Here is a 25,897-nt window from a genome sequence, read left to right on the forward strand (position 1 = left end):
GCAGAATAACAGGTCAGACTCTCATCATGAGGACTGGTGTCCCATATCACTAGCACGCACCATTCGGTGATTGGATGAGATGGCCTATGTTCCTAGAGTCCAAATGTGGTGACCAGACAATGACAAGCAACTAAGTTTTGAGTCCTTTCATTGGAATCCTAAACCACCCTATGTGATTGGATGAGATGGCCTATGTGCCTAGAGTCCAAATGTGGTGACCAGACAATGTCAAGCAACCAAGTTTTGAGTCCTTTCATTGGAATCCTAAACCACCCTAGACTCGCACCTAGTCACTAGATGATCCATGTCAGCCAATGCTGTGGTCACCCATCCTGGATGTTCAAGGGTGTAGCACTTCCCCCCTTATAAATGTTTATTGTTCTTGATAGTATCTTTAGGGTTAGGAAGTGACTCTCGAGTGAGCGAACTGACTCGCTTGTTGCATCGACTCCAAAGGTGGTGCTTCCACTTGACTACGTAATTGGGATAAATGGTCCTTTGAGAATATGTCAGTCTGCTGAAGATAATGCTCCAATTAGATTGACAGTGGGAGACATATGCAGAAAACATATCCTCCATGCTTTGATTAGTACAATTAATCTATCCACCGTCAGTCTCAAGATGTTTCAAGGATGACATAGGTAAGGGCAAATGATAGAGCTTCTAGAGAGGTTCGACAAAGAGACTGGTCAGTTCATGGGGCTTTTTGGGATTGTATTGGTAGGAATGCATCGAGCCATCTTAGTCAATTGGTCCACAACAACCTATATTGCCTCACGGCCTCTGTTTGCACAGTGAAATCCTAGTATAAGTCTATGCATATACAAGGCCAGTTCTTATTGGGAATTTATAAGGGGGCTTTCTAGTGAGAGTCATGTATTGACGTCTCAATACATCTGTACTCTTTCCACTATCACATTTCGAACACAACACACTATATTTCCATGCATAGATCGTAGTTTCTACTATTTAACAGATGCAACAGCCTCTGCTGTTGGTGCAGTTCAGCTGACATTCTAAGCACTTATGCACGTAAGTCTTTATGAAGGGCCCTGGCAAGATTAGAGAATTAAAAGGATGGCTGTTGTTGGAGCATGCATCAGTCAATCAGATATATCATTTGCTTGTTAAGGATCAGGATTGGTTGGTACATAAGGGCAATTCCTTTTGGAGTCTTCACAAAGGCAGAACTTGTTGGCAATCTAGGGTGATGGTGGGTTGGCTTAATAAAACCCCTTCAAAGACGGATTATTTATTTGGAGAATGTTGGTGAGTGGTCTCCCTTTCGCTTGTGCACTCTCGAGATGGAATATTTCCAATGGTTCTTACTTCTTTTGTTCTAGGAGTGTGGAGGACTGTCATTGCCTGTTTATCTCTTGCCCAGTGGCAAGAAAGATACGGTCTGTGTGTCTGAGGTTTGGCGTCATGTGGTCGGAGCTGCCATGCACCCACAAGATTGGGTTTTGGGAAAGCCCAAATTGACATATCCTTTGTAATCACATGTGAAGATTATTTTTCACTTTTTGTGTTAGTGGGGCTGCTGGCATAAGTAGACTGTTCGGAAGGCGTTCATTTTTGATTCTCTTTCTGGAGTGCGTAGTCGTATGGCCTGATGAGAGGTCTTCTTCACTGGAGATTTAGCATCATACAACATGTAGGCATCCTTCCTAGGGATTATTTGGTTGCTTGGCATGCTGCAGTTACTTCAGTTTCTTTGCCAGCCATATAGTTCTCTTGGGACTTTTGTATTTTGCATTTCTTTTAATATAATTACCTTTAATGTTAAAATAAACAAGAGTCTGCTTGGTTGGCTAGAAGGAGGCCCTTTGTAAACATTTCGATTCATTAATTCAATTTTTTCTTTAGAGAGAGAGAGAGAGAGAGAGAGAGAGAGAGAGAGAGAGAGGGGGGGGGACTCCATTATGAAAAAAAAGAGAGAAAGAGAGGAAGAATTACTTGATATATAATCGATCATCAATCAGGCTCGGCAAAACATTAAGGAGGTTCACTTCCTTCCATTCAATCCTGTTGATAAGAGGACTGCATCAACTTATATTGAAGATGGGCACTGGTATAGAGCTAGTAAAGGTGCAACAGAGCAGGTCTGTTAGTACATGTTTCTTTCTGTACTGAAATCAGCACATGATCTCTCTCTCTCTCTCTCTCTCTCTCTCTCTCTCTCTCTCTCTCTCTTTGTTTGTGATGAGTAATTGATTAATTATGGAAAGGAAGACGTATAGTGGTTTCTTGACATAGTATTAGCATTTACATGAACATGTTAATGGCTTTCTCTCTCTCTATAAATTGTAACACCATTTTGTAGGAATTGTACTTGACCTTTGTTTGAAGAGATTGTCATGCAGATTTTGAATATGTGTGATAATAAAGAAGAGGTTGCACACCACTTTCATCATGTAGTTCGGGATTTTGCTAAACGTGGATTTCGCTCACTAGCTGTTGCATGGCAGGTGAATTTCTATGATTATATGCTGAATCTGTTATTTTTATTCAAGTTGATAGATACTTTCATGCATGATCAGGAAATCCCTGATAAACGAATGGATAGTCAAGGAGGTCCTTGGCATCTTTGTGGCATCATTCCTCTTTTTGATCCACCTCGACATGATAGTGCTGAGACCCTCCGTCGTGCATTGGATCTTGGCATCAACATCAAAATGCTTACTGGTGAGTATAAAATGCATTTATGCGACCGTCAAAACATATGGCATGCCACAGTGAAATTAGCTCATGATAACTAATCTTACTAAAAGTTTGAAGAAAGCAAGAAAAGTGAACCTAGACTCTTGAATTATGCTTGTTAGCTGCATCCTATTCTACAGTATGGCGTTTATATCCCATTCCTACAATGCTGTATTCATGAGATGAATCAAGTTCTTCATGTTGTTGGTTGCAAGCAGCAAGGGTGATGCTTGTCATCCAAGCAAGCAACTCTAGGGTCAATGGGTCCAGATGACCTGTCAAGTTGGACTGCATTGATCAAGTGCCAGGTACAGCATACTCTTGAACAGCTCCAAGGGGTATATATAAGAAGCCTTCTCTTTTTTGACTCCAAGACACACACATGAAAAGCTGTTTCTTCTTTCCCCCCTTGGAGATTGTAGTAGGTTTTCTCAGCAGGAGCATGTGATAGCCCATTTACTCATCAAGATGCTTGAGTTTCATGGCACTAGAGGATAACCAAGGTGCTGTGTAGGTGGTAGGTTTCATATTTACTAGTCATGGTACTATTGACAGTGATTGTCTCTCATATATCTGTTTCATCCTCATAAACTTATTCACTGCTGTAAATGGTGAAATGTTTCAGTATGCAACGTTTCACCTGTCCATTTCATTCCAAGATAAAAGAACATTTTGTATCACAAATTTTCTGAGCATATGTTTTTGAATCTTTATGTTTTTTCATGTCATGTGGCATTTTTCTTAGAATGTACCTAGGGGTGAAATGTTTCATATCGAAACACAATGTTTAGGGAGTAAAAATTCATGGTTACCTTGCTTCTTAAAGATTCTCTTAGTTAAAGAGGTGGGTAGATGAAGCAAAGGAGATGGAAGTGGCATGGGAGAGCAGGCAAGCATTTTGAAGGTGTAGCTGCAACTAGAGGTGGCCAAAGATGGTACTGGCAATGGCACACATGAGCTACTGAGGTTGTGACATACTTTTGTGTATTATGGGACCTCCCATGCTAGAGGTATTGTACATGGCACTTGTATCTTGCAAGCAGGGCAGAGGGTGACACCCAGTGTTGGTATGCCCAAATGTGCACTTGGATGAGGGTCGGATAGGGATTGAGGTTTGATTACAATCCAGATTGTCGCCACTTCTCACTCAGCTGTCTGGAGCTGGATCCATGTGGTAAGGATGGATATTGAATGGTTGGACAATAAGAGGGCTTGGATGAATCAAATACAGCAGCTTGGCAAGCAGATGACCCATTATCATACACATTTTTTGTGATTTTCTGAGGACAGTGTCATCAAATATGAAACCAGCCTTTGAACACCCAAAGGGCAGTAAACCACAATATTGCAAGACACTAAATTCAGCAGCTCAAAAAACACTTCAACTAGAGCAACAGTGCTCCTGCACCTGATGTGACACATGGTGGCCCCAAAGCCTGGTGCCTCTTTTAATATTTGTTTAGATTGCAAAAGACAGCTCTACGAACTAATCTGCAAGACTCTGTCACATCCATTTGTAAGCTTCCAGCAACTTATCAGAATTCCACCTGAGACTTCTGCCTGCCAAACCCTAGAAAAAACAGCCAGGAATTTGGCTTGAATTCATAGAGCAATCTTCAGTTAAACCTATCGTGCACAGTTCCCATGCATACCCACACTATCCCCCTCACAAATCTTAAGTTTTCCCATGAGTGAACCATGAGAAATACACTTTATTTGCAATAAAAGTGTTTGAAAAGAGCATGAGGCTTGAGATCTCAAAGGAGAGAGAAATTCCCAGCTCTAGATGATGTATGCTATGGACCAAGGTCGAGGACGGTTCCCACTCCATACATGCTGTCATCACAGTCTCCATATCTGAAAACATAGAAAATCTGCAGCAAACTAACTGTGGTGAGTCCAACATGGTACGGGCTGGCAAGGAGAGAGACAGAGAGTTGGAATTGGCAAGATAAGACCTTCTAAATGCATCTGCCACTCCAGAATTCAATGAGCTGCATAAATGACAAGGGGGCTGCTTGGCATTTAATAGCTGCTCGCAAGGTGAAACTTTCAATGGAACTTAATTTCGAGTTCCAAACTTCAATTTGTGAAAGTTTCACCCTTAACATAGCCCATACTTGTCCACTGCATACCCAATGTCATAACCTCCACTGCTAGTGCAATGGTCACTATGCCCAGACCTAGAGGTGCTATGAACAGAGTTTATGTTAATTAAAAATATTAGGTGAAGTTCAATTACATTTTAACTGTTTTTTCATTTTGGTGCCATACCCCCTTGTTGAAGCATTGCAAGTGACCCCAATTGCTTGCAGTTATTAAGATCCAACACTGCATAGTGAATGTCCAATATATGTGAACAATTAACCAAGTAACATTGACTGAGCCTTGATCCAAGTTTTCTCCAATTGTAAAACATCAGGGTAAATCTATAACACGTGAGGTAGTTTGCCAAATCATCCTTCTCCATCTATTTTGTATCAAGTGGTGGATAGTTCTAAAACTTCACCAAATAGCGATGGTTGCCTTTCACATTTCTAATTTTGGTGCCATACCCCCTTGTTGAAGCATTGCAAGTGACCCCAATTGCTTGCACTTATTAAGATCCAACACTGCATACTGAATGCCCAATATATGTGAACAATTAACCAAGCAACATTGACTGAGCCTTGATCAAAGTTTTCTTCAATTGTAAAACATCAGGGTAAATCTATAACATGTGAGGTAGTTTGCCAAATCATCCTCCTCCATCTATTTTACATCAAGTGGTGGATAGTTCTAAAACTTCATGAAATAGCGATGGGAACCTTTGACCTTCCTTTTCTTTTGTGCCAATATTTGTTTAGAAACCAAGATCTCATCAAGTTACTCAACCTTTGGCAGCATCTCATCAATGATATCCTCAGGCACATCACATTGAAAGGTCTACGAAGACTTACATGAAAAGTATTGTGAATCTTGGAAATGATTGGATAGCTCTTTAACATATCTCATTGATCCTTTGCAACACTTGAAAAGGCCCATAATACATCATGCTGAGTTTAGGGAAAACATGATCTTTATCCTTCATTTTCTTAATCTAGCCATTTTGAAAATGGACAAAAACCAATCAGCCTTTGCTATTAGCCTTTGCAAAGTGTAAAGCTTTGTCGTGTCAGTCAGCTACTTTTTTCAAATTTACTTTAAGACATTTGGATTTTCCTTTAGCATACGCTTCATCCATACTCTTGACATATTTGTTGGCCTCAAAGGTCTTATCTTTTGGGTGCAAATTACAGCAAGCAACTCTCTCTCATAAAGCTGTAGATTCTTTTGTGCATCCCGTAAAACTCTTAACCTAATATGCTACAACTTGTGCTTCTTGTATAAGAATTGCACCAATGTTATTACCATATTCGTCACATTGGATGACAAAATCTTTTTAGGCCATCTGAATGGGGTTTCCTTCTTTTGCAAAGCATGGATTGATGAAGCAATCTCAGCATATAGCCTTTTGTACTATGAACATAGCCCAAGAAAACTGCATAGATCATGCAAGGTTCTCAAGTGAGGCCAACTATAAATTACTTCAGCTTTTGCAGTTGGAGTGTCGAAGTGAAGAAACTGTCAAATGCAGATCTCAGTGGAGGTTGGAGAACTTGGCGATAGCAAAGATGATGCAAAAGGACCTAGGTGGCACCAAAAGGTTGCAAACACAATAGTCAGAGGGTTGTCTGATGGAGGAAGGGTGTTGAACACTGTCACCTAGCCAACATGATGCCAAACGTAGGTAGGCATAGCAACGCAGAGGGAGAAGAGTGATCAACCACCTGACATCTAGGCAGTAGGATGCCAAACACAAGTAGCTAGAGAAGGAAAGGATGCTATCGATGGTAGCACCAAAGATAGCAAGGGGAGGATCTGCAGGGTGTGGGTGGTAGCTCTAGGGGTAGTCGCTAGTAGTTGGAGTAGTAGAAGCTAGAGTGGCAGCAATCACGAAGGCTGGACAGCCACATGGAGGGAGAAAAATGGTTAAAGTTTGCACACAAGGGTCAAAAACCTACATAAAGGGATAAAGAATAAATGGGGGTAGTTTCTCTATTTATAGATGTGGATGGACCCTTCCAAATTAGGGTTTCACAAAAACTTTCTTGAACTACGCACAGCTTTTGCGTTTTTCATTAAATAAGCATGTTTTAGATTTGCATTTTTCATGAAATAAGCATGTTATAAGGTTGTTTAAGAGGCTAATTAGCATATAATGCATTTTTTAGCTCAACACCCCCTCTCAAGCCCAAAACAGGGCTAGAAAGGAAGGCCAACACAGTTTTGTCCAAGGCTTTCCACCCCAAAGCAAGTAGGGCTTTAAAAGGGTGCACGATGGCTGCCTAGTGGCTTAGCAAGAATATAGAGGTGATGGTTATCTTACCAAGGGAGCCCATCTAGTCATCCCAAAGAGGATAGGGTATTGAACAAAGGGTGCATGTGGGCTGCTAAGTGGCCTATTAAGTTCTACAAAGGTGGATGGAACCACAGTTTTTTTTTTTTTTTGGGATTTTAAAGGTGATTTGAGAGATGAAAAGGGATGATTAGGTCCAACCCATTATAAAACAGACAAGTTACTCATCCACTTGAGGGCGTCGATGACGAGGGAAGGGTGATGAAGAAATGGTGATGTGGTGGACAAACTGCCGGTAGAAATAGCTTAGGGTTTGTCTAGTGATGCTTTGCACAATGAGTATGCTATACTTGTGGGGTAATTATTCACTTGCTCAAGTGCCCTTTATAAAGATGATGAAATCATGCAATGCAAAAGGCGAAGGTACAATAGAGGGGGGAAAGGCCAATGTCGAAGACAAGTGTCGAAACATGTAGAATACCAAGAAGGGTAGCAACCCTCTCTCAACCTTGGATATCGATGTTGAAGGAGGAAGAGGAGCCGGATGTCGATCTTCGTGTGGTGCTGCCGACAACCATGAAGTGAGGAAGCATCCCAATTGGAAGAACAAGATAGAAGTCAACGCCATGATAGCATTAAGAGAGATGCTGCATGATTCCCCTTGAGAGGGGAAGCCTCCATGTTGGTAGAAGAGCAAAACTCCTAGGATAATGAAACCATGAAGGAAACGGCATGTATCCCAAGTCTCTAGCCTAGGTAGGTTTTGTGCAAACTTGCTTGTTAGCTCTTCATTGAAAAAAGAACCATGCAAAAGAGATGAATATCTGCAAGCACAGAGGTCGATGCAAATGTGTATGTGTGGAAGACTTCAGAATAAAAATCTAAGGTCAAAATCCTATGGGCCTGACTCAATAGCCTAAATACTTAGGAGTGCAAAGACGGAGATAATCTAAGGATGTGGCTACCAATGTGTACGCCCACTAGTAGCAAGGCTCTGCCAATGGATTGCTTGATGAGGTGGTGAGGTAGTCCTAGATGGAGATAGATGTGAAGTGGATGCTTAAAGTGCAATGGGATCAGAACTTGTAGACCAATTAGCTAGTCCCTCAGGAGTAGTGAAGGAGATTGTTTGCTAAGGCTATCCGATTGCCACATGTGTGGGGCCAAAACTAGCTAGCCAGAGTGGAGGCAGTCATAGTGATCTACTATGGTTTTCTAAGTGGAAGACCTTGGGCCTTGGTATGACACTCCTTGTCCACATGGCCTAATCTTTGGTATTGTGTGCAAAACCTATTTTTCTTAGGGAGTTGTTGCCATTCTTGGCCGTTGCAATAGGAGTGGTAGTGCTCGGATAAGATTGATACGGTGGGAAGGAGGGGAGGGGAATTAATGGAGTACACTTGAGACAGGGTCCCAGAGTGTCCACAATGCATGCGAGAAGTGTGCACAGTGGATCTGAAGGTGGGCATGGGCTGACTAGGCATGGGCATGGTAACCGCATAAGGAGCCCATGGTGGAGGGATAGGGACATGTGGAGTAGAGGATGGGAATCTATGTGTAGGAGTGACCCATGGAAGGTGTGATGATGCACCATAAGTAGAGGATGGGAATCCTTGTGTAGGAGTGACCCATGGAAAGTGTGATGATGCACCATAATTAGAGGATGGAAATCCCTGTGTCGGAGAGGTCGAAGGAGGTGTGTGACTAGGGGTAGTGAGGGGGATACCGATCACAACCGTTTCAGTGGGAAATGATGTGCTCACTTGCAAAAAGGTGAAGGGAACTTTGTTAAGGGTTGGCATGCTCTGTAACGAAGCCCCATGGTGTAAAGTGGCTTGAGGATGAGTGGACGATATAGTGTTAAAGGGTGACATACCCTGTAATGATGCACTGTGATGTGAAGTGGAAGAAAGTGTGAGTATGGAACGAAGACGGAGAATGTGCTAGAAGCAGAAACCGAGGCTCCAACTCCCAGTGTGGAAGATGCGGATGTGGAGTGTAATCCAAGGTTTTGGAATGAAGAAGAGAGGACATCGATTTGTGGGCTAGAAGAGGGTGGGATGGGAGGGATTTCAGAAGAGTGACTTACATGCTCAAATGAAACAAAAGATGTAGATATACTTCATGAAGGATGTTTGCTTTGAGAGCCCCCTCTTTTGAAGTTAATATATAGAAAATCATTCAGATCCTACATACCAAGAGGAGAAACAGGAGAGGGTTTTGATTCATACGACTCAAATGGGTTGTACAAACATGACACTGGGCTTGGCTAAGATGAAGAAGTTAGGTCACTAGTCGTCCCAATATCATATGTCCTCCATGATCAGAGAGGTGGCCAGCCTCACCAACCGGTCCGGATGGAGTAGCAAAGTTGGTAGGAGGGGTGTAAGTTCGCAACTATTCATGATACACAAGTACTCTTGAAACTCCTATGACATGAGACTGAAATCTGGAACAAGAGAAACCAAAGAAGGTGAAGGTGAAGGTGGGGTGTCTTCTTCCTCACCAAGTCCATAATGCCTCCTTAGGGCCTTTAGTGATGGAGAAGCCTGATAAGACATCATGGGGTCCTGAGAAGAAGGTGATTGAGACATTGTGATTTGGTTATGAGTCGTTTGTGTGCCTTGCACAGAACCTAGCACCACAATATCTGCAAGAAGCTCCTCACAAGAGCATTGGCTCTGATACCATGCGAAGAAAATTGTGGAGTATCTACTAGGGTTTGCACTAAGGAAAGTCAAAGTATATGACCATGACAGAAACACAACGATACTGACATAGATGTGCAAAACTCAAAACTCAAACACAGAAACAAACACAAGCAAAAGGGGAGAGAAAGAACATAACTCTGAAGTGAATGAAAGCTGTAAATGAATGAGGAATGTACAGAGTGCCCAAGGATAGAGCAGTAGTGTTGGAGAGCGACGTCCACTAGAGATGGATTCCAAGTACTAGGACCACTAGTCGGAGTGAAGAAACCATCAAATGTAGATCCGAGTGGAGGCTGGAGAACCTGGCGAGGGCAAAGATTACGTAGAAGGACCTAGGCAGCACTAGAAGGCTGTAAATGCAGTAGACAGAGAGTCATCGCCTAATGGAGGAAGGGTGTTGAACATTGTCACCTGGGCAGCAGGATGCCAAATTCAAGCAGGCACAATGACACAGGAGGAGGAGAGTTATCAGCGACCTGATGTTTGGGCAACACAATGCCAAATAAAAGCAGCTTGAGGAGGAAAGGATGCTGGCATTAATTGTCCTAGGGCCAAACTGACACCAATTGTCACCCAGAGCCCAGCTGGCATAACTGGCAACTTTTGCCTTTGTCACCCACTGCTTCCTCAGGGTCCTTGGGCCTATTACTATGAAATATTTGCCTTGTGCATCACAACATTATACATTTGATTATAAAATGAATGGAATGTCTTTAGCAAAAGCAAAGGATCCAAAAATTTCATGTCCTCCTGATGTCAAGTGTTCTTGGTTGAAGACTTTGGGCAGCAAGCTGTAGCCTCTTTTGGATCTTTTGGTTGAGTGGACAGCCAAACTTTAGCAAAGATTGGAAGAAGCAACTAGCTAGCTTGTGGTTTCTTCACAGATTTGGACAGCTTGGTATACAGATTTTGTATCAATCTCTTTTAGTAAATTACACAAATACTGTAAGGGCAGCTAGAATTTGGGGCAAACTTGGTGTTGGTGTCTCTGAGAAGGTGCATTCTATCTCCTCTATGCCTCTATGCCTTCTGATTTTCTGAAGCACTACATTACATTATTGCACGTCAATTTATACTTTATCACCCTTTAATTTATTGAAGGCTAGTTTCATAGTGTTCACAATAATGTTTCAACAAAAAGATTAGCATGTAATTGTGAGTACTAAATACGAACTGGATTGTTTTTCCAACTTATTAGATTGGCAGCCTTCTGTCACTGTTTAAACTGCTCAACCTTTTCCCCTATGCTTTTTCTATGTATTGTCAATGCTAAGTTATCCTACACATACATTTATCATGAAAATAAAAAACTCAGGTTGGTAAAATCAAATAGCTTGATGTTCAGCTTTGTTTTGATTATCAAACTTTCGCTTTGGATGGATTTGTAAAGTTTGAATGACATGTAGACTTCAAGAGCAATCCTTGATGTTCATTAATATGTAAATAGGTGACCAATTGGCAATTGCAAAGGAGACAGGACAAATGTTGGGTATGGGGACAAATATGTATCCATCATCCTTGTTAAGCAAAGATTTCATTGATGCAATGCCTTTGGATGACGTCATTGAAAATGCAGATGGTTTTGCTGGCGTGTTTCCAGGTAAGGCCATGATAAGTCAGTAGTAAGTTGGTGTACAACATGCAAAAATGGAGATGTATAGTAGATGTGCTTAAACACATGCCATGATGTATGCATGCATGTTTGGGTACATAAATATCATGCATGTATGTATATATGTATGTACATGTGTAAATTCATGTGCATGCATATATAATCTGTTTCTTTTGTGTGTGTGTGCACACACGTGCAGGTGTGTGCGCACACGTGCATGTGTGGGCATGTGTGCATGTACACGTGTGTGAATGTGTGCATGCATGTGCATGTGCGTGTGTTAGAAGAGAGCATTAAACAAAATAAGCAAAATAACTAACAGGTACAAAGAACAAATACAGAAATAGATTTTTGATAAATAAACAATGTAATCTTGTTGTGACATGTTTACATAACCAAGATTTGAATTACAATTGATACAAGGAACTTCTCCATAGTAATCAAATTCAAAGAAGAGTAATATGAAAGAGGAGGAAGGGTCAAGCTTGGTATTTGCAAGTCGAATACGACATGAATTAGTAAGAACTAAGTAAATGTTCCTGAGTTGTAGGTTTGGGTAGCTTGAGCTGTTTGCTATTCTGATCACCAACCCTAATCAGTATTACTTTGCAAGATTCCATAGCTTAGTGTTTAAAGTTTGAAGAAGTAGAGGAGGAAGACTTATGCAGTATTTTACTCAATAATGATGCCTAGTTGAATCCAAATGACAGATTATGGGGCCTCCCAATTGTATAAATACAGCAATTTAGAAGTTTGAGTTGAATGCAGTAAAGTGGTGATGATTTAACCTCAATCCAAAAATAAAAAAGGTTACCAGTACCTTGCCCATATTGCTCTTATGGATGGCAGCATTAAAGTTCCAGTAACAGATTATTCCACTAACGAACTTAATGGTTTAAGCATGAGCAAATAGATTTAGACCAAGTAGGCCAGAAAGAAGCATCAGCATATCTAGGTGTTGATGTATGATAACGGCTTCCTTAACAAATGGAGGACAATGTTAACTAGAAGGCTTACAGTGCTAATGGCCAAGCCTTGTTGAGCCAGGATGGCTACTGTCATAACTCTATAGAAACAGAATTTGTATCCTTTTTCATTAATTTGTCTATATAATGATTTATTAAATTTATTTCCTTTGCACTAATTAGATATAAAGAAAAGTGCATTGGAGCTGGCCACTGATGAGTGGTCACAGGTTATGGTGGACCCACGCGGTGGGTTAGAGAAAAGATAGTTCACACTTCCACCTATATGACCCGATTGGGCGCCTGTGACTAGAACTCACGCATATTAGGGTTAGACTCGCACACAGAAAGGATTGATGCCTTGAAGTGTGGGCTAGATCCACTAGAACAAACAGTTACAATCAACAAGATGGCATGATCATGAAATGCTTGTATAATGTGCATGTGTGGGTTGGAAGCTTGAAATGCACATTTCTTTGCATAAGAAAATCACATGAAGATTCGGATACCATTTTTGCGATGTACACGGAAAATGCTTTCATATGACACCCATATTGGGGGGGTCCCTAAATTTTAGGAGATCCCTAAATTTTAGGAGGTCCCTAAAATTTAGGAGCCTCGAATTAGCCTAAAAATGCTAGTCCTAAAAAATAGGGATGTCATTCTAAAAATAGTAAGTTCTGTACTCTGACTGTGCTTACTAAATTTGGTTGTTTCTATTCTTGACAGTATTCAACCCAAAAAGGAAGGCCATAGAGAAGAGACAAGTGTCAAGACACTTGTCACACAAGTTTCCAAGTGTCCCACCACTTGTCACATCTCATGACATGTGGCTGGACACTTGTCTTGTGCTACTCCACTTTCCCCTTTTGTACTAGCTCTTCCCTCTCCTATAAATAAGAGCTCGTTTTTCTTCATTGAGCATCATTTTTCTTTGCTGTAAACTCATGTACAGCACCCGTAGATAGCCAGAAACTGGCCCCATCCATCCCCATCATCATCCCCCACTTCTCCATTATCAAATTCCTCCATATTCTCTCTTCTATCATTGCTGTTTTACAGGACAACAAGCCTGTAAATTCATTACATCACCTCCTTCTCGAGCTCTTTCTTCCATTTTAGCAACAAGAAGCAAGCCCTATCCATGTAAGGCTGATCAACGATGGAGAAAGGCTGATTTCCCCTCTTTCTTCTCTCATACTGTAAAGAAATCAGTTTTTATCATTGCATAATAGATAATGCATGTGTGTTTGTACATCTTTGCATGATCTTGTGAGAGTGAGAATTACTACTTCTCACTCTCAAGTTGATTGTAACTGAGCTCTTCCCTAAGGGACTTGGGTTGAGCAGAAATACATTCCTTCGGGGGGGGTTGCCCATCTTCAACCCTCAATCTTGTTTCCATTACTTTTTGGCTCGATCCTCACCCCCAACACTGGTAGTGCTTACAATTATAAGTTTGTTTGTTTTCAGCCCTTGCATTGAGTGCTTGAGCATTTTTTTTTTTCTTAAGATTCTCAATGGATCAGTCGAGTACTATCCTTCAAGCCATTCAAAGTCTTAGAGAGGAGAATCAGCAAATTCGTGAGCAACTTCTCAAACTAGAAAAAGTTGAGAATCCCAAAGAATTCAAGGAAAGAAGCCCATCTACTTCAAGGAGACAAAGCCATACCAATGAAAGGAGCCGATCAAGTAGTCCAACTACTTCTAAGAGGCAGTCCCATTCTACTTCAAGACAAAGAAAGAGATCGCGTCGAAGCTCATCCTCTTCTTTAAAGTCATCTGGCGCCTATTCTGATGGATCCTCTTCTAGTAATGAAGAGTCACACCCTTCTCGTGGAAGACATCATCATCGTCAAAGGCGTCGACATTCTTCACCCTCGTCTCCATCTTCATCCCCATCAAGCACTTCATCATCTTCAACCTCAATATCCGAGCATGGACGAAGGCATTAGAAGAAGAAGAAGACTAAGTCACTATCTCAACTTGAAAAGAAGATCAAGTTCAGTATGTATGATGGTTCCCGAAATCCTGATCTTCTTCTGAAGTTTATTCATCAATTTCAAATTTTGTATGGTCGTGACAAGTATAAAGAAAAAGAAAAGATTAAGTTTTCAGCTTTACATTTAACCGACTTAGCCCATACTTGGTGGACGGGGTTGGAATATGATCATGCTGCCCCAAAATCATGGCGGTCCTTTGTTCGCCTGATACAAAGCCAATTTCTTCCTGTTCATTTCAAAAGAGATGTAAAAATGGAATGGGATCGGCTTTGGCAAAGGAAAAATGAGTCACTTGGTGACTATACCAAGAGATTTTGGGAGCTACTTTTGAAGGTCCAACATTTCAAGAAGATCAGCAGTTTGGAAAAGCTTAGGAAGTTTCAAGGAGGTTTGCATTTTAAACTTCGTACTGCTCTTAATCATTATCATTGTTCTAGTCTCAGGGAACTCATTGACCATGCTGAGACATGGGAAATGGAGCACAATGGCAACAAATCATTCCAAAAGAATGATAAGAAGAGAGTAGCTGATGATGAGGAGTATTCAACCCCAAATGAAGGACAAAAACAGTGGCAAAAGCAGCCATCAAATCAAAAGAAGATGAAGCCCTATGCACCTCCTAATGCTCCTCAATTTCGCTCCAATCTATACCCACAAGCAAAGCAACTTTCCGAAGAAGAAAAGCAACGCTTCATGAAAGAAGGGAAGTGCTTTAAATGTGGACAAACAGGCCACATAGCGAAGCAATGTCCAAACAAGGGACAAAGCAAGGTTTCTGACAACAAGCCTAAGTCGCCAGTGAAAATCAATTATATCAGTGATGTAGTTGCAAACACAACTCACACTCCAGAGACGCGCAAATTATTAAAAGCTTGGGGACAGTTGCAAGGTAAGCAAGCACTATTCTTGATAGATCTTGGGGCGAATGAAAATATCATTTCCTTGCAATTAGCTAAAGAGCTTGGATTAAAGAACGAAGAGATGGACACTCCGGCAGAAGTTCGCCAAGCTTTAAATGCTGATGAAGGTGACACAGTGAAGACTGTGATACCCTACATTGGCAAGCTCAAGTTTCAAATTCAAGGCTACAGTGATGAAGATACCTTCTGTATCGGAGACCTTGATGGTTGCGATGTGATTCTTGGCATGCCCTGGAATCATAGAGTAGATTCAACCATCTTCTCTCAGAAAAAGAAGGTAGAACTCACCAACAAAGGCAAGAAGTACGAGATCCAAGCTGGAGTTTCTGGAGACACCATACCTATGGTAAGCCATATGCAAGTCTCTAGAGCAATTAAGGATTGTGTTCAATGTTGTCTGCTTTATGTCACTGATGTAAAAGATAATATGAATGCTGAAAACCAAGAGCGACTTCAGCTCTTGGAAAAGTATAAAGATTGTTTTTCGGAAGATCTTTCTTATCAGCTTCTCCCAGAAAGGCCAGAAGACCATCATATTGATATTATCCCGGGCAGTTCTCCTCCTAATATAGCACCATACCGTGTGAGCCGTCCTCAACAAGAAGAAATCAGAAAGCAAGTCGAAGACCTACTCAACCGTGGGCTAATTAGGCCAAGTAGCTCACCATTTTGTTCACCGGTTCTTCTTGTTCAAAAGAAAGATGGCACATTCAGGATGTGCATTGATTATCGAGCCCTCAACAAAATCACTGTGAAGAATCGGTTTCCTATCCCCAGAATTGACGACATTTTGGATCGTCTAGGAGGCTCAAAGGTTTTCAGCCGCATTGATCTAAAGAGTGGTTATCATCAAATTAGGGTAATACCACAAGATGTACACAAAACTGCTTTCCGTATTTCATACGGTCTTTATGAATTCTTGGTGGTTCCTTTCGGATTAACCAATGCACCAGCCACCTTTAATCGAATGATGGAGCGCATCTTTAGAGAGCATCGACAATATGTCGGTACTTTCTTTGATGATATTCTTGTCTTTAGCAAGAATGAAGAGGATCATCATCAACACTTGGAAATTGTTCTACAATTACTACAACAAAATCAACTCTTGGTAAATGGTAAAAAGAGTGAATTTTTCATGCATAAAATAAATTACCTTGGGCATGTCATCTCTTCTGAAGGGATTCAGATGGATCCTGAAAAGATCAGGATAATCCAAGAATGGCCTCATCTTCGTGATGTACATGAGGTGCGATCGTTTCTTGGCTTATGTTCTTATTACCGCCGCTTCATCAAGCATTTTGCACATATGGCTTCTCCACTTCATGACCTTACAAAGAAGAAGATCTCTTTCCAATGGAAGGAAAAAGAGAAGGCAGCCTTCACAAGGCTGAAAACAGCTCTTACTTCTGGACCTGTTCTTATCATTCCAGATCTGGTAAAACCATTTGTGGTGGAAGCAGATGCTTGCGGTGATTGTATTGGTGCAGTGCTAAATCAAGAAGGCCATGCCGTAGCCTTTGAAAGCCGCCGTCTAAATGATGTGGAGAAAAGGTATGACATTTATGAAAAGGAGCTCTTAGCAGTGGTTCATGCTTTAAAGATATGGAAACATTATCTTTTAGGCAATGAATTCCTTATTAAAACCGATCATCAAAGCTTGAAGTATTTCAAGACTCAAAAGCATTTGCAGGAGAAACATGCAAGATGGGAAAATTTATTGTCTATGTTTCATTTTCAAATTATGTACACTCCAGGGAAACAAAATGTAGTTGCTGATGCACTTTCTAGAGTGCCTCGCATTGCAACTATTACAGTGGCTCATCATGAAGATTTTCAAACGATGAAGAATACTTATGATGAAGATACTGATTTTGCAGCAGTTTGGTCAAATTTACAGCAAGGAGGTTCTCATCCAGATTATTCCATCAAAGACGGTTACCTTCTCATGAACAATCGCCTTTGTGTCACTCTTCCTGTTCGACAAAAGGTGCTTAAAGAAAGTCATGAACCCCCTTATGCAGGGCATAGAGGGAGGGCAGCCACTCTAAGTGCAATTGAGCGCTACTTTTATTGGCCAACGTTACGAAGAGATACACATAACTTCATTGAGGCTTGTCTGGTATGCCAAAAATCCAAATATGATAGGCAGAAGATTCCAGGATTATTGCAACCTCTTCCAGTGCCCAAAGATCTATGGGAATCTATCACAATGGATTTCATCTCAGGTATTCCAAGAACACCTCAAGGTCATGATATGATTTGGGTCATAATTGATAGATTCAGCAAACAATCACATTTTATTCCATGTCATAAAACATTGAAATCCGCACAAGCTGCAAGACTTTTCATTCAACATATCTTCAGATTACATGGTATGCCTTCTGAGATCATTTCAGATAGAGACTCCAAATTCACAAGTAACTTTTGGCGTGCTTTATTTGAGAATTTGGGAACCACTTTAAAGTTCTCCTCAGCTTTTCATCCTCAAACTGACGGCCAAACAGAGGTGATGAATCTCACTCTTTTGGATATGTTGAAAGCTTATGTTAGTGAACATAAGTCACAATGGGAGAAATATCTTCCATTATTGGAGTTTGCTTACAACAATACAGTGCGCTCATCCACAGGGAAAGCTCCAAATGAAATAGTACAGGGTAAAGTGATTCCTCCTCCAATTATTCGCACTAAAGATAAGATTTTTGCTGCTGATGAGTTTGCTTCAGATTTAAAAACAACAATGGATCAAGTTCGAGCCAGTATCAAAGTTGCCCAAGAGTGACAAAAGAAGCAAGCAGATAAACGAAGAAGACATTTGGCTTTTGAAAAAGGTCAATATGTCTTGCTAAAGTTTGATAAAAGCAGGCTCAAACAAGGTTCTGGTCAAAATTCATCTTTTCCAAAGCTCTCCAGTAGATACTTTGGACCCTTCAAAGTGATTGAGAAAATAAATGAAGTTTCTTATCGACTTGAGCTTCCTACTCATTGGAAAATACACAATGCTTTTCATGTAAGTTTTCTAAAACCTTACATAGGACCAGAACCAAAGGAACCCATTACTGAAGATCCCCCAGAAGTTGAAGAAACAGAGCAACTCTTGAAACCTGAAAAGATTTTGTTTCTCAAGGATCGAACCACGAGAAGTGGCCTTGTGACACGAAAATTCTTGCTAAAATTCAAGAATCTACCCACAACAGATGCACAGTGGGTAGATGAAAAATTCATGAAGGATTACCCAAATATTCTACAGCAATATCAAGAAGCTTTTCAGCTGAGGACAGCTGAATAAAAGCCAGAGGGCTGTCACAACTCTATAGAAACAGAATTTGTATCCTTTTTCATTAATTTGTCTATATAATGATTTATTAAATTTATTTCCTTTGCACTAATTAGATATAAAGAAAAGTGCATTGGAGCTGGCCACTGATGAGTGGTCACAGGTTATGGTGGACCCACGCGGTGGGTTAGAGAAAAGATAGTTCACACTTCCACCTATATGATCCGATTAGGCGCCTGTGACTAGAACTCATGCATATCAGGGTTAGACTCGCACACAGAAAGGATTGATGCCTTGAAGTGTGGGCTAGATCCACTAGAACAAATAGTTACAATCAACAAGATGGCATGATCATGAAATGCTTGTATAATGTGCATGTGTGGGTTGGAAGCTTGAAATGCACATTTCTTTGCATAAGAAAATCACATGAAGATTCGGATACCATTTTTGCGATGTACACGGAAAATGCTTTCATATGACACCCATATTGGGGGGGTCCCTAAATTTTAGGAGATCCCTAAATTTTAGGAGGTCCCTAAAATTTAGGAGCCTCGAATTAGCCTAAAAATGCTAGTCCTAAAAAATAGGGATGTCATTCTAAAAATAGTAAGTTCTGTACTCTGACTGTGCTTACTAAATTTGGTTGTTTCTATTCTTAACAGTATTCAACCCAAAAAGGAAGGCCATAGAGAAGAGACAAGTGTCAAGACACTTGTCACACAAGTTTCCAAGTGTCCCACCACTTGTCACATCTCATGACATGTGGCTGGACACTTGTCTTGTGCTACTCCACTTTCCCCTTTTGTACTAGCTCTCCCCTCTCCTATAAATAAGAGCTCGTTTTTCTTCATTGAGCATCATTTTTCTTTGCTGTAAACTCATGTACAGCACCCGTAGATAGCCAGAAACTGGCCCCATCCATCCCCATCATCATCCCCCACTTCTCCATTATCAAATTCCTCCATATTCCCTCTTCTATCACTGCTGTTTTACAGGACAACAAGCCTGTAAATTCATTACATCACCTCCTTCTCGAGCTCTTTCTTCCATTTTAGCAACAAGAAGCAAGCCCTATCCATGTAAGGCTGATCAACGATGGAGAAAGGCTGATTTCCCCTCTTTCTTCTCTCATACTGTAAAGAAATCAGTTTTTATCATTGCATAATAGATAATGCATGTGTGTTTGTACATCTTTGCATGATCTTGTGAGAGTGAGAATTACTACTTCTCACTCTCAAGTTGATTGTAACTGAGCTCTTCCCTAAGGGACTTGGGTTGAGCAGAAATACATTCCTTCGGGGGGGGGTTGCCCATCTTCAACCCTCAATCTTGTTTCCATTACTTTTACATTTTCATGGCTGTAATTTTGTGAGTAATTTTTATTTTCAGCTTTAAGTGTTCATTCTCTTTTATATTAAATCTCGAAAACAAGCGAATATCATAATTGTTAAGCATACTACGTTGTTCGGGGCGTTTACAGCTACTGACTGAAGCACCTGCATTTAGTGAGGCGGAGCAGGCTTGTATGTCGTCCTGATGCAGTGATGATTGCATTCGGGTGTGAGGCTATAAGTTATCAATCTATGCAGCCTTTCATAAGCAGCGGCTTCTCTATTATCCAGGGAAAGTCTGTGTGGGCCATGAGTTCTGTGGGTTATTGACTTAATTTATTTACAAAAAAGGGAAAAAAGATAAGTGTGAAAGCACGATTGGGGCAGTAGGTCCCAAGGAGCAGCAGAGAACTGAGCTGTCGGGATCCTAATTCCCTGATATCCCTGTAAAAGCAGGGTGTGGCAGGTGGTCCAAAGGAAATGCTTGCAGATGCTTATTAGCAGGTGTATCAGCATCTACAGGCGGCCATAGTAAAGATGCAGGCTGGAGGAATTAGTTCATTTTGTTAAATAAAAAGAAAAATGTGAAAACATGATTGGGGTGGTAGGATAGTGCTGCCTAGTCAGGTGGCCCAAGGGGTAGGAGACAGCCGAGTTGTCAGGGGATACTAATTCCCTGAGATCCTTGCATAAGCAGGGTGTGGCAGGAAAATCTTAGGTGGCCTAGAAAGAATGCTTGCAGATGCTCATTTGCAGGTGCATTAGCATCAGGAGGGGACAGCCGCTGTAAAGCCCAGGTTGGAGAAAATAGGCTGAGCCTCTAGATTTGTAAGGCTGCCAAGCTAGGGACATCAGAGCTGGCATGAGCCGTCCAATTGATCACTATCATTGCTTGTGGAAGCCTTTGGATAGGTGCAGTGAGGCGTTCTATGAAGGCCTAAGAAGGGGTAGCACACATAAGAAAAGAATGAAAGAAATATTAATATCTATATAAGGCCAATATGACCTACGAGACACAATTGAGAGTACATCCATGCTTAATGTCATCCCATAGTAAAGTGAAGATAACCAATAATAGTAACAGTAAAATAAGTGGCCTATGAAAAAATGCTGAAAGTAAATGTACAATGAGACAGTGCTAGAGCGACAAGCATGCCTAGTGTTGTCTCATCAATAGAATGAAAAAGGAGTCTTTATCTGATATCTGACACTGCGACTATGGTAGAGACTATAGGCTGTAGCTGATCCCAAGATCTATGCATGATTTTAACTATGATTCTGTCCCTAGCTGCTCGATTGATGTGCCTGGTGGTGAGTCTCCAGTGTCTCGTAATAATGGCTCTGATTTGATTGTGGTATAGTTATGAAGAAATGCTCTAAACACAAAAAGCACAAAACCAATCATACGACAAAGCACAAACTGATAAATACAGAACATAGTTAGGGTTAGTTTTAGGGTAACTTAGAGATAGTGAACGCAATGAATAATGAAGTGAATGAATAATGAATATATAGTGCTCATGCAGCAAACACACTATGTAGTGAATACAGAACCTCGAACTCTCATATCTCTGGGATTAAGGCAGAGCTTATGAGATGTAGAGTGTGTTGTACTCCAAACGGATCCCGAATTGCAGCCAAAGGCAGCTTCCATGTGTTGAACACTAGCAAATGCAGTCAAGGGAGGTTGGATCTGATGCAAACGGCAATGCAGAAGAGAGAAAGACTAAAAACGCAAGTACTTGAGGATAAAAAAATTGGGCGACAGTTGTTAGGTGCAAACACAGCCTATGGAGGAGAGAGAAGATTAGGGCGGCAACTAGAAAGTGTAAATGCAGCCTGTTGAGGAGAGAGAAGATTTAGGGTGACAGCTCTAGATTACTGGCAACAACACTAGATGTTGACATTAGCATCAAACACGCACTCAAGCAGTAGGCAACAGCTCCATGGTACCAGGGAAGGCTGTAGACAGGTGGCGAAGGTTGGAATTAGGCGCCAAATGGTAGTAGATGGCTAGGGGAAGCTCTGACTGTGATGTCCTTCGTGAATGGGGTGTGGGCAGCATAGATACAACTCTTGAAACCTGTAAAAACAAGATAGAAGGAGAGAAGTGGGATGCATGCCAAATTAGGGTTTTGCATGTGGGACACAATAACGCTCTAGGATCGTGTTTCTTTTTAAAATAAGAAGGTTTATTCATTAATTAAGTGTGTTTTGGGGTTGTGTAAGTTAGGCTAATGCCTTTTTAGCTCAACACTCCCTCCTAGGTCCAAAATTGAGTAGAGAGAAATAAACTCGTGAGATGTATTTTCTTTTATCCCAAGGCATCCCGCCCCAAAGCAGCTAGGGTATTAGGCAAAGGGTGAATGTCAGCTGCCTAGTGATCTATGAAGACTATAGAGGTGATGGTTATCTTACCAACGGAGCCCAAGTGATCACCCAAGAGAGGCTAGTGCATCGGACCAAGGGTGCGCGTAGGCTACTAGGGGCCTACCAAGTCCTCCAAAGGTAGAGGGAATCAACAATTGACTCTTTTTTTTTGGAGGACTTTTGGTGTAATTTGTTCCATAGATTTAGCATTAAGTGATGGTTTCAAAGCAATTTTTGGCCCATTGAGTCACTCACCTTGAAGTACGGGAAAAATAAGGATGGATCCCCCCTCTATCTTCATGAAACAAGCAAAACAATCCCACACACTACTAGGATAAGTGCTTAGGGATTCCTAAGTATATGTGTGTGTGTATGCGTGTGAGTGTGTGTGTGTGTGTGTGCCAATCATATGGAGAATATGTGGAGAAAGGCAAGACAAGAAAGCAAGAAAGACAAGCATAGCTAGTATGCAAGCAGAAGAAAAAAATTGCCTTTGGAGACTGCTATGTGCAATGCCACGAGTATGGCGGATCTGGATTCAACCACTCCAAGGGTAATTGAAACGGGATAAATGCACACAGATGCATGTTTACATGAACAGAATGCCAATGCATGGGGTAATGCAAAGGAAGGTGCAAGTATTCATGCTCATGCAGAATGCGATGCAACGGTGCCACTTGGACAGTGCCCTCGCAGGGGAATTGTTTACTTGCCCAAGTGCCCTTTTACAATCATGTCATCTTGACAGTGCGTATGAAGTACAAATGGCCATAATATATAATACAAAATAAATAAATGTCTGAAAGCGAAAAACTGTAAACATCATCATTGTCACTATCAAGAGAAGGAAACTGCCCCCTCTCAAACTAGAAGGAGAAGTAAGCGGGAAGCACCCTCTCCCTGTCAAGATGAAAAAATAGAGGAGGGTGTACCCAAGCCGATCTGCAATAGAAGGTACTATAGAACCTGCTAGTTTTTTTTTTTTTTGGGCAAGTAAAATGTAGCTAATTATATTACTCAGAAGGCTGAATACAATGAAGTGCACATGCTCAACAGACTAGCTAGAGCTGATGCAAAGTGCAAATCCATCATGTATACAAACCTCTCAAGGCGGCCTAGGGGGGATGGGGGCAAGAAGCCATGGAGGGGAGGTGTATCGCCATTTGGGGCTGTCCACGTGCATCATGAAGAACAGGTCATGGCCGCCCCAAGTGTGCAGAAAGTGAAGATGGACTTCCTGACGGGCTTGAAACTCACCTTGCACCTGGTCCCACCGGCCGCGGAGGGAGTGGATGATGGAGGTCTAAAGGTCTACCAAAGTCGCATATACTGAAAGGCACTCCCCGCTAAAAACCACCTAACAGCGTGCCTTCCAAATCTGCCATCTTGTAAGACTTCCTATGATCTCCCATACCTTTGAGCGCTTTGCTATGGGCTCCAATACTTGGCGGATGGGTAAAGCCTCCAAGCTGACCATTGCACAAGGCCCAGCCTCGATGAGAAAAATCATGTCCTGCATCCTGGCCTCATACAAAAGGTGACGGTCTTGGTTGACTGCCTGCCAGAGAAAACAGCCCCCCACAAGATACATCCAAGGTTGGGTGCCACATGGGGGAGAATACGACAGGCTTCTCTCCACACGAACTATGCCACCTCGCAAGACCAAAGGCAGTGCTTTGGATTTTCAAAATGCTGCTGTGGGTAGCGCTTACAACTTCCATCCTGCTGCATCTGAGCCAACCAACTCCCAACAGCCAGACCCCCATGTGCCAAAAGCCAAAGGAAATACGACACCCTCCTTGGCCTCGAGCTATCCCATAGGCAACGCAAGAATGTCCGACGGAAGGCATTCGTGATGCTATGCTTCGCCCAGTATCTGCTGCGCGAAGGCGCCCAATCTATGTCTTTCTGCATCAGTGCATGTCTACCAATCCTGGCTGTGTACTCCAAGAACCTCAGAGGCTTCTTGGCAACCGTAGTGGCCGGCCATAGCTACTCTCCAGGATCCCACTCCAACTCATCAAGTGGCCTGCTCTCCCATATTCAAAGGCGCCACTCCCGAAACTTCTCCCAGGGCACATAAGGGTCCAGTCACTAGGTTTTCCCTTGGAGTCTGATCACACGAATCCTCCTCCAAGAAAGGATAGCAATCTCCTCATCTTGTTGTCCTCTGTCAAGAGTAAGATGCCCCCCATCCTGCACGGTAAAGGTCCTGTAGGGGGCACCACCCACTCTACCTGCCACCTGTAAGGGGATACGTGCTGGTGAGAATCTAGCAGCCCACACCTCCCCAGGCTCCATCCGCTCTCGGATTGGGGGATCTAGCCATTCCCGAGGGATCGCTGAGTCAATCTCTCTCCTTAGCTCAGCTCCTCACTGACATCCTGATACTCATTGCAACACCTCCTGATCTGCCATTCTGTACACCTCCCTCCACGTCCTGATAGTACGAGCAAGGCCAGTCTCCGAGCCAACCCACTAGATGTGGGATCACTCACCTATCTGTATCCCGTCTCAATCTCTGACGACCTGGGGGTTCCAGACCACCGGCTAGCGGTTTATCTCCTCCTGGCATCCTGGGGGCCTCTAAACTAGGGCCTTGCAAAGGCCCTGCCACACTTGAAGTAAATTGTGGAGGAAGGAAGATCTAGGTGGCACGATCTGGCAGTCGTGAAGACCCATCCCAAGGATGGCCTCCAACCCCCGCTTGCACTCATGGAGACCCTCCTGCAAAAGGACCTTCCAGGTCTGCCCGCTTGGTGTGAGACCATGGACCACTAGCTTGCCCAAAAGGACCAAGCTCTGGAACTCTGGGTCAATGATCCCAAGCCCTCCCTTAGACTGATGTCGGATGATGGTCGCCCACGCCACCTTGGCTCGGGAGTCCCTGGAACTGTCTAAGCCGGCCCAGAGAAAATTCCGCACTAGGCAGCGAAGCTGAACCACACAAGATGAGGAGAAACACCAACAAGAGACAATGTACCAAGCCATCACTAGGAGGACTTGGTTGACCACCAGGGCTTGGCCTGCTAAAGAAAGGCAGACAGTGCTCTAGTAGGTCAGCTTCCGCCTAATGAGACTGGCCATACTACTACTAGATTTTGAGAAAGCTTATGACAGGGTGGAGTGGGATTTCCTAGAGGGCACCATGGTGAGGTTAGGATTCCCTGAAGTTTGGATTCGCGGGGTCTCCGCCCTTTACAGATCGGCCACCAGCAGGGTTCTCATAGGCGGAAGGCGAGGGGAGGAGTTTCGGTTGGAGAGATCGGTTCAACGGGGCTGCCCCCTGGCCCCATACCTGTTTCTACTCTTTGTAGAGGAAATGTCTCACTTCCTCAGGTCACGTGTGAGCGGACTACGCAGCCTCCGACTTCCAGTGATGAGAGGAGACTGAGTTGTTAGACTCAGAGTATGCAGATGTCACAGCACTCTACATAGAGGACGATAAGTTGATGTTGGAGAGAGTGAGGCTGACTCTTGACGTGAGTATCCCTAGAGAGGCAATGTGCTTGAACTATGAGTGTTTTGCATATACATGATGGCTATATGTGTTGGATAGCTCATGTGTGAAGTAGAAGGTCATAAGCTAGGTGTAGGCGATGGTTGGAGCTCGTGGGAGTGGGAAAGAGGATA

At 42.4% G+C, this 25,897-nt stretch overlaps 1 protein-coding gene across 5 annotated transcripts in view; it reads left to right on the forward strand.

Moving 5' to 3' along the window:
* The window catches only part of LOC148039521 (plasma membrane ATPase-like), a 113,362-nt gene that overhangs the window by 28,921 nt on the left and 58,544 nt on the right, over positions 1 to 25,897 (forward strand). For all 5 annotated transcript variants that reach the window (XM_087691579.1, XM_087691570.1, XM_087691595.1 and 2 more), the window contains 4 exons: positions 1,983 to 2,102; positions 2,364 to 2,468; positions 2,541 to 2,685; positions 11,237 to 11,389. In XM_087691579.1, coding sequence (XP_087547705.1) covers positions 1,983 to 2,102; positions 2,364 to 2,468; positions 2,541 to 2,685; positions 11,237 to 11,389 — 523 coding nt within the window. The remainder of the gene's footprint in view (positions 1 to 1,982; positions 2,103 to 2,363; positions 2,469 to 2,540; positions 2,686 to 11,236; positions 11,390 to 25,897) is intronic.

The sequence above is a fragment of the Lygodium microphyllum genome, chromosome 2, assembly GCF_053477565.2.
Source record: "Lygodium microphyllum isolate KBCC chromosome 2, Lygodium_microphyllum_v1.1.10, whole genome shotgun sequence".
Taxonomy (NCBI): domain Eukaryota; kingdom Viridiplantae; phylum Streptophyta; class Polypodiopsida; order Schizaeales; family Lygodiaceae; genus Lygodium; species Lygodium microphyllum.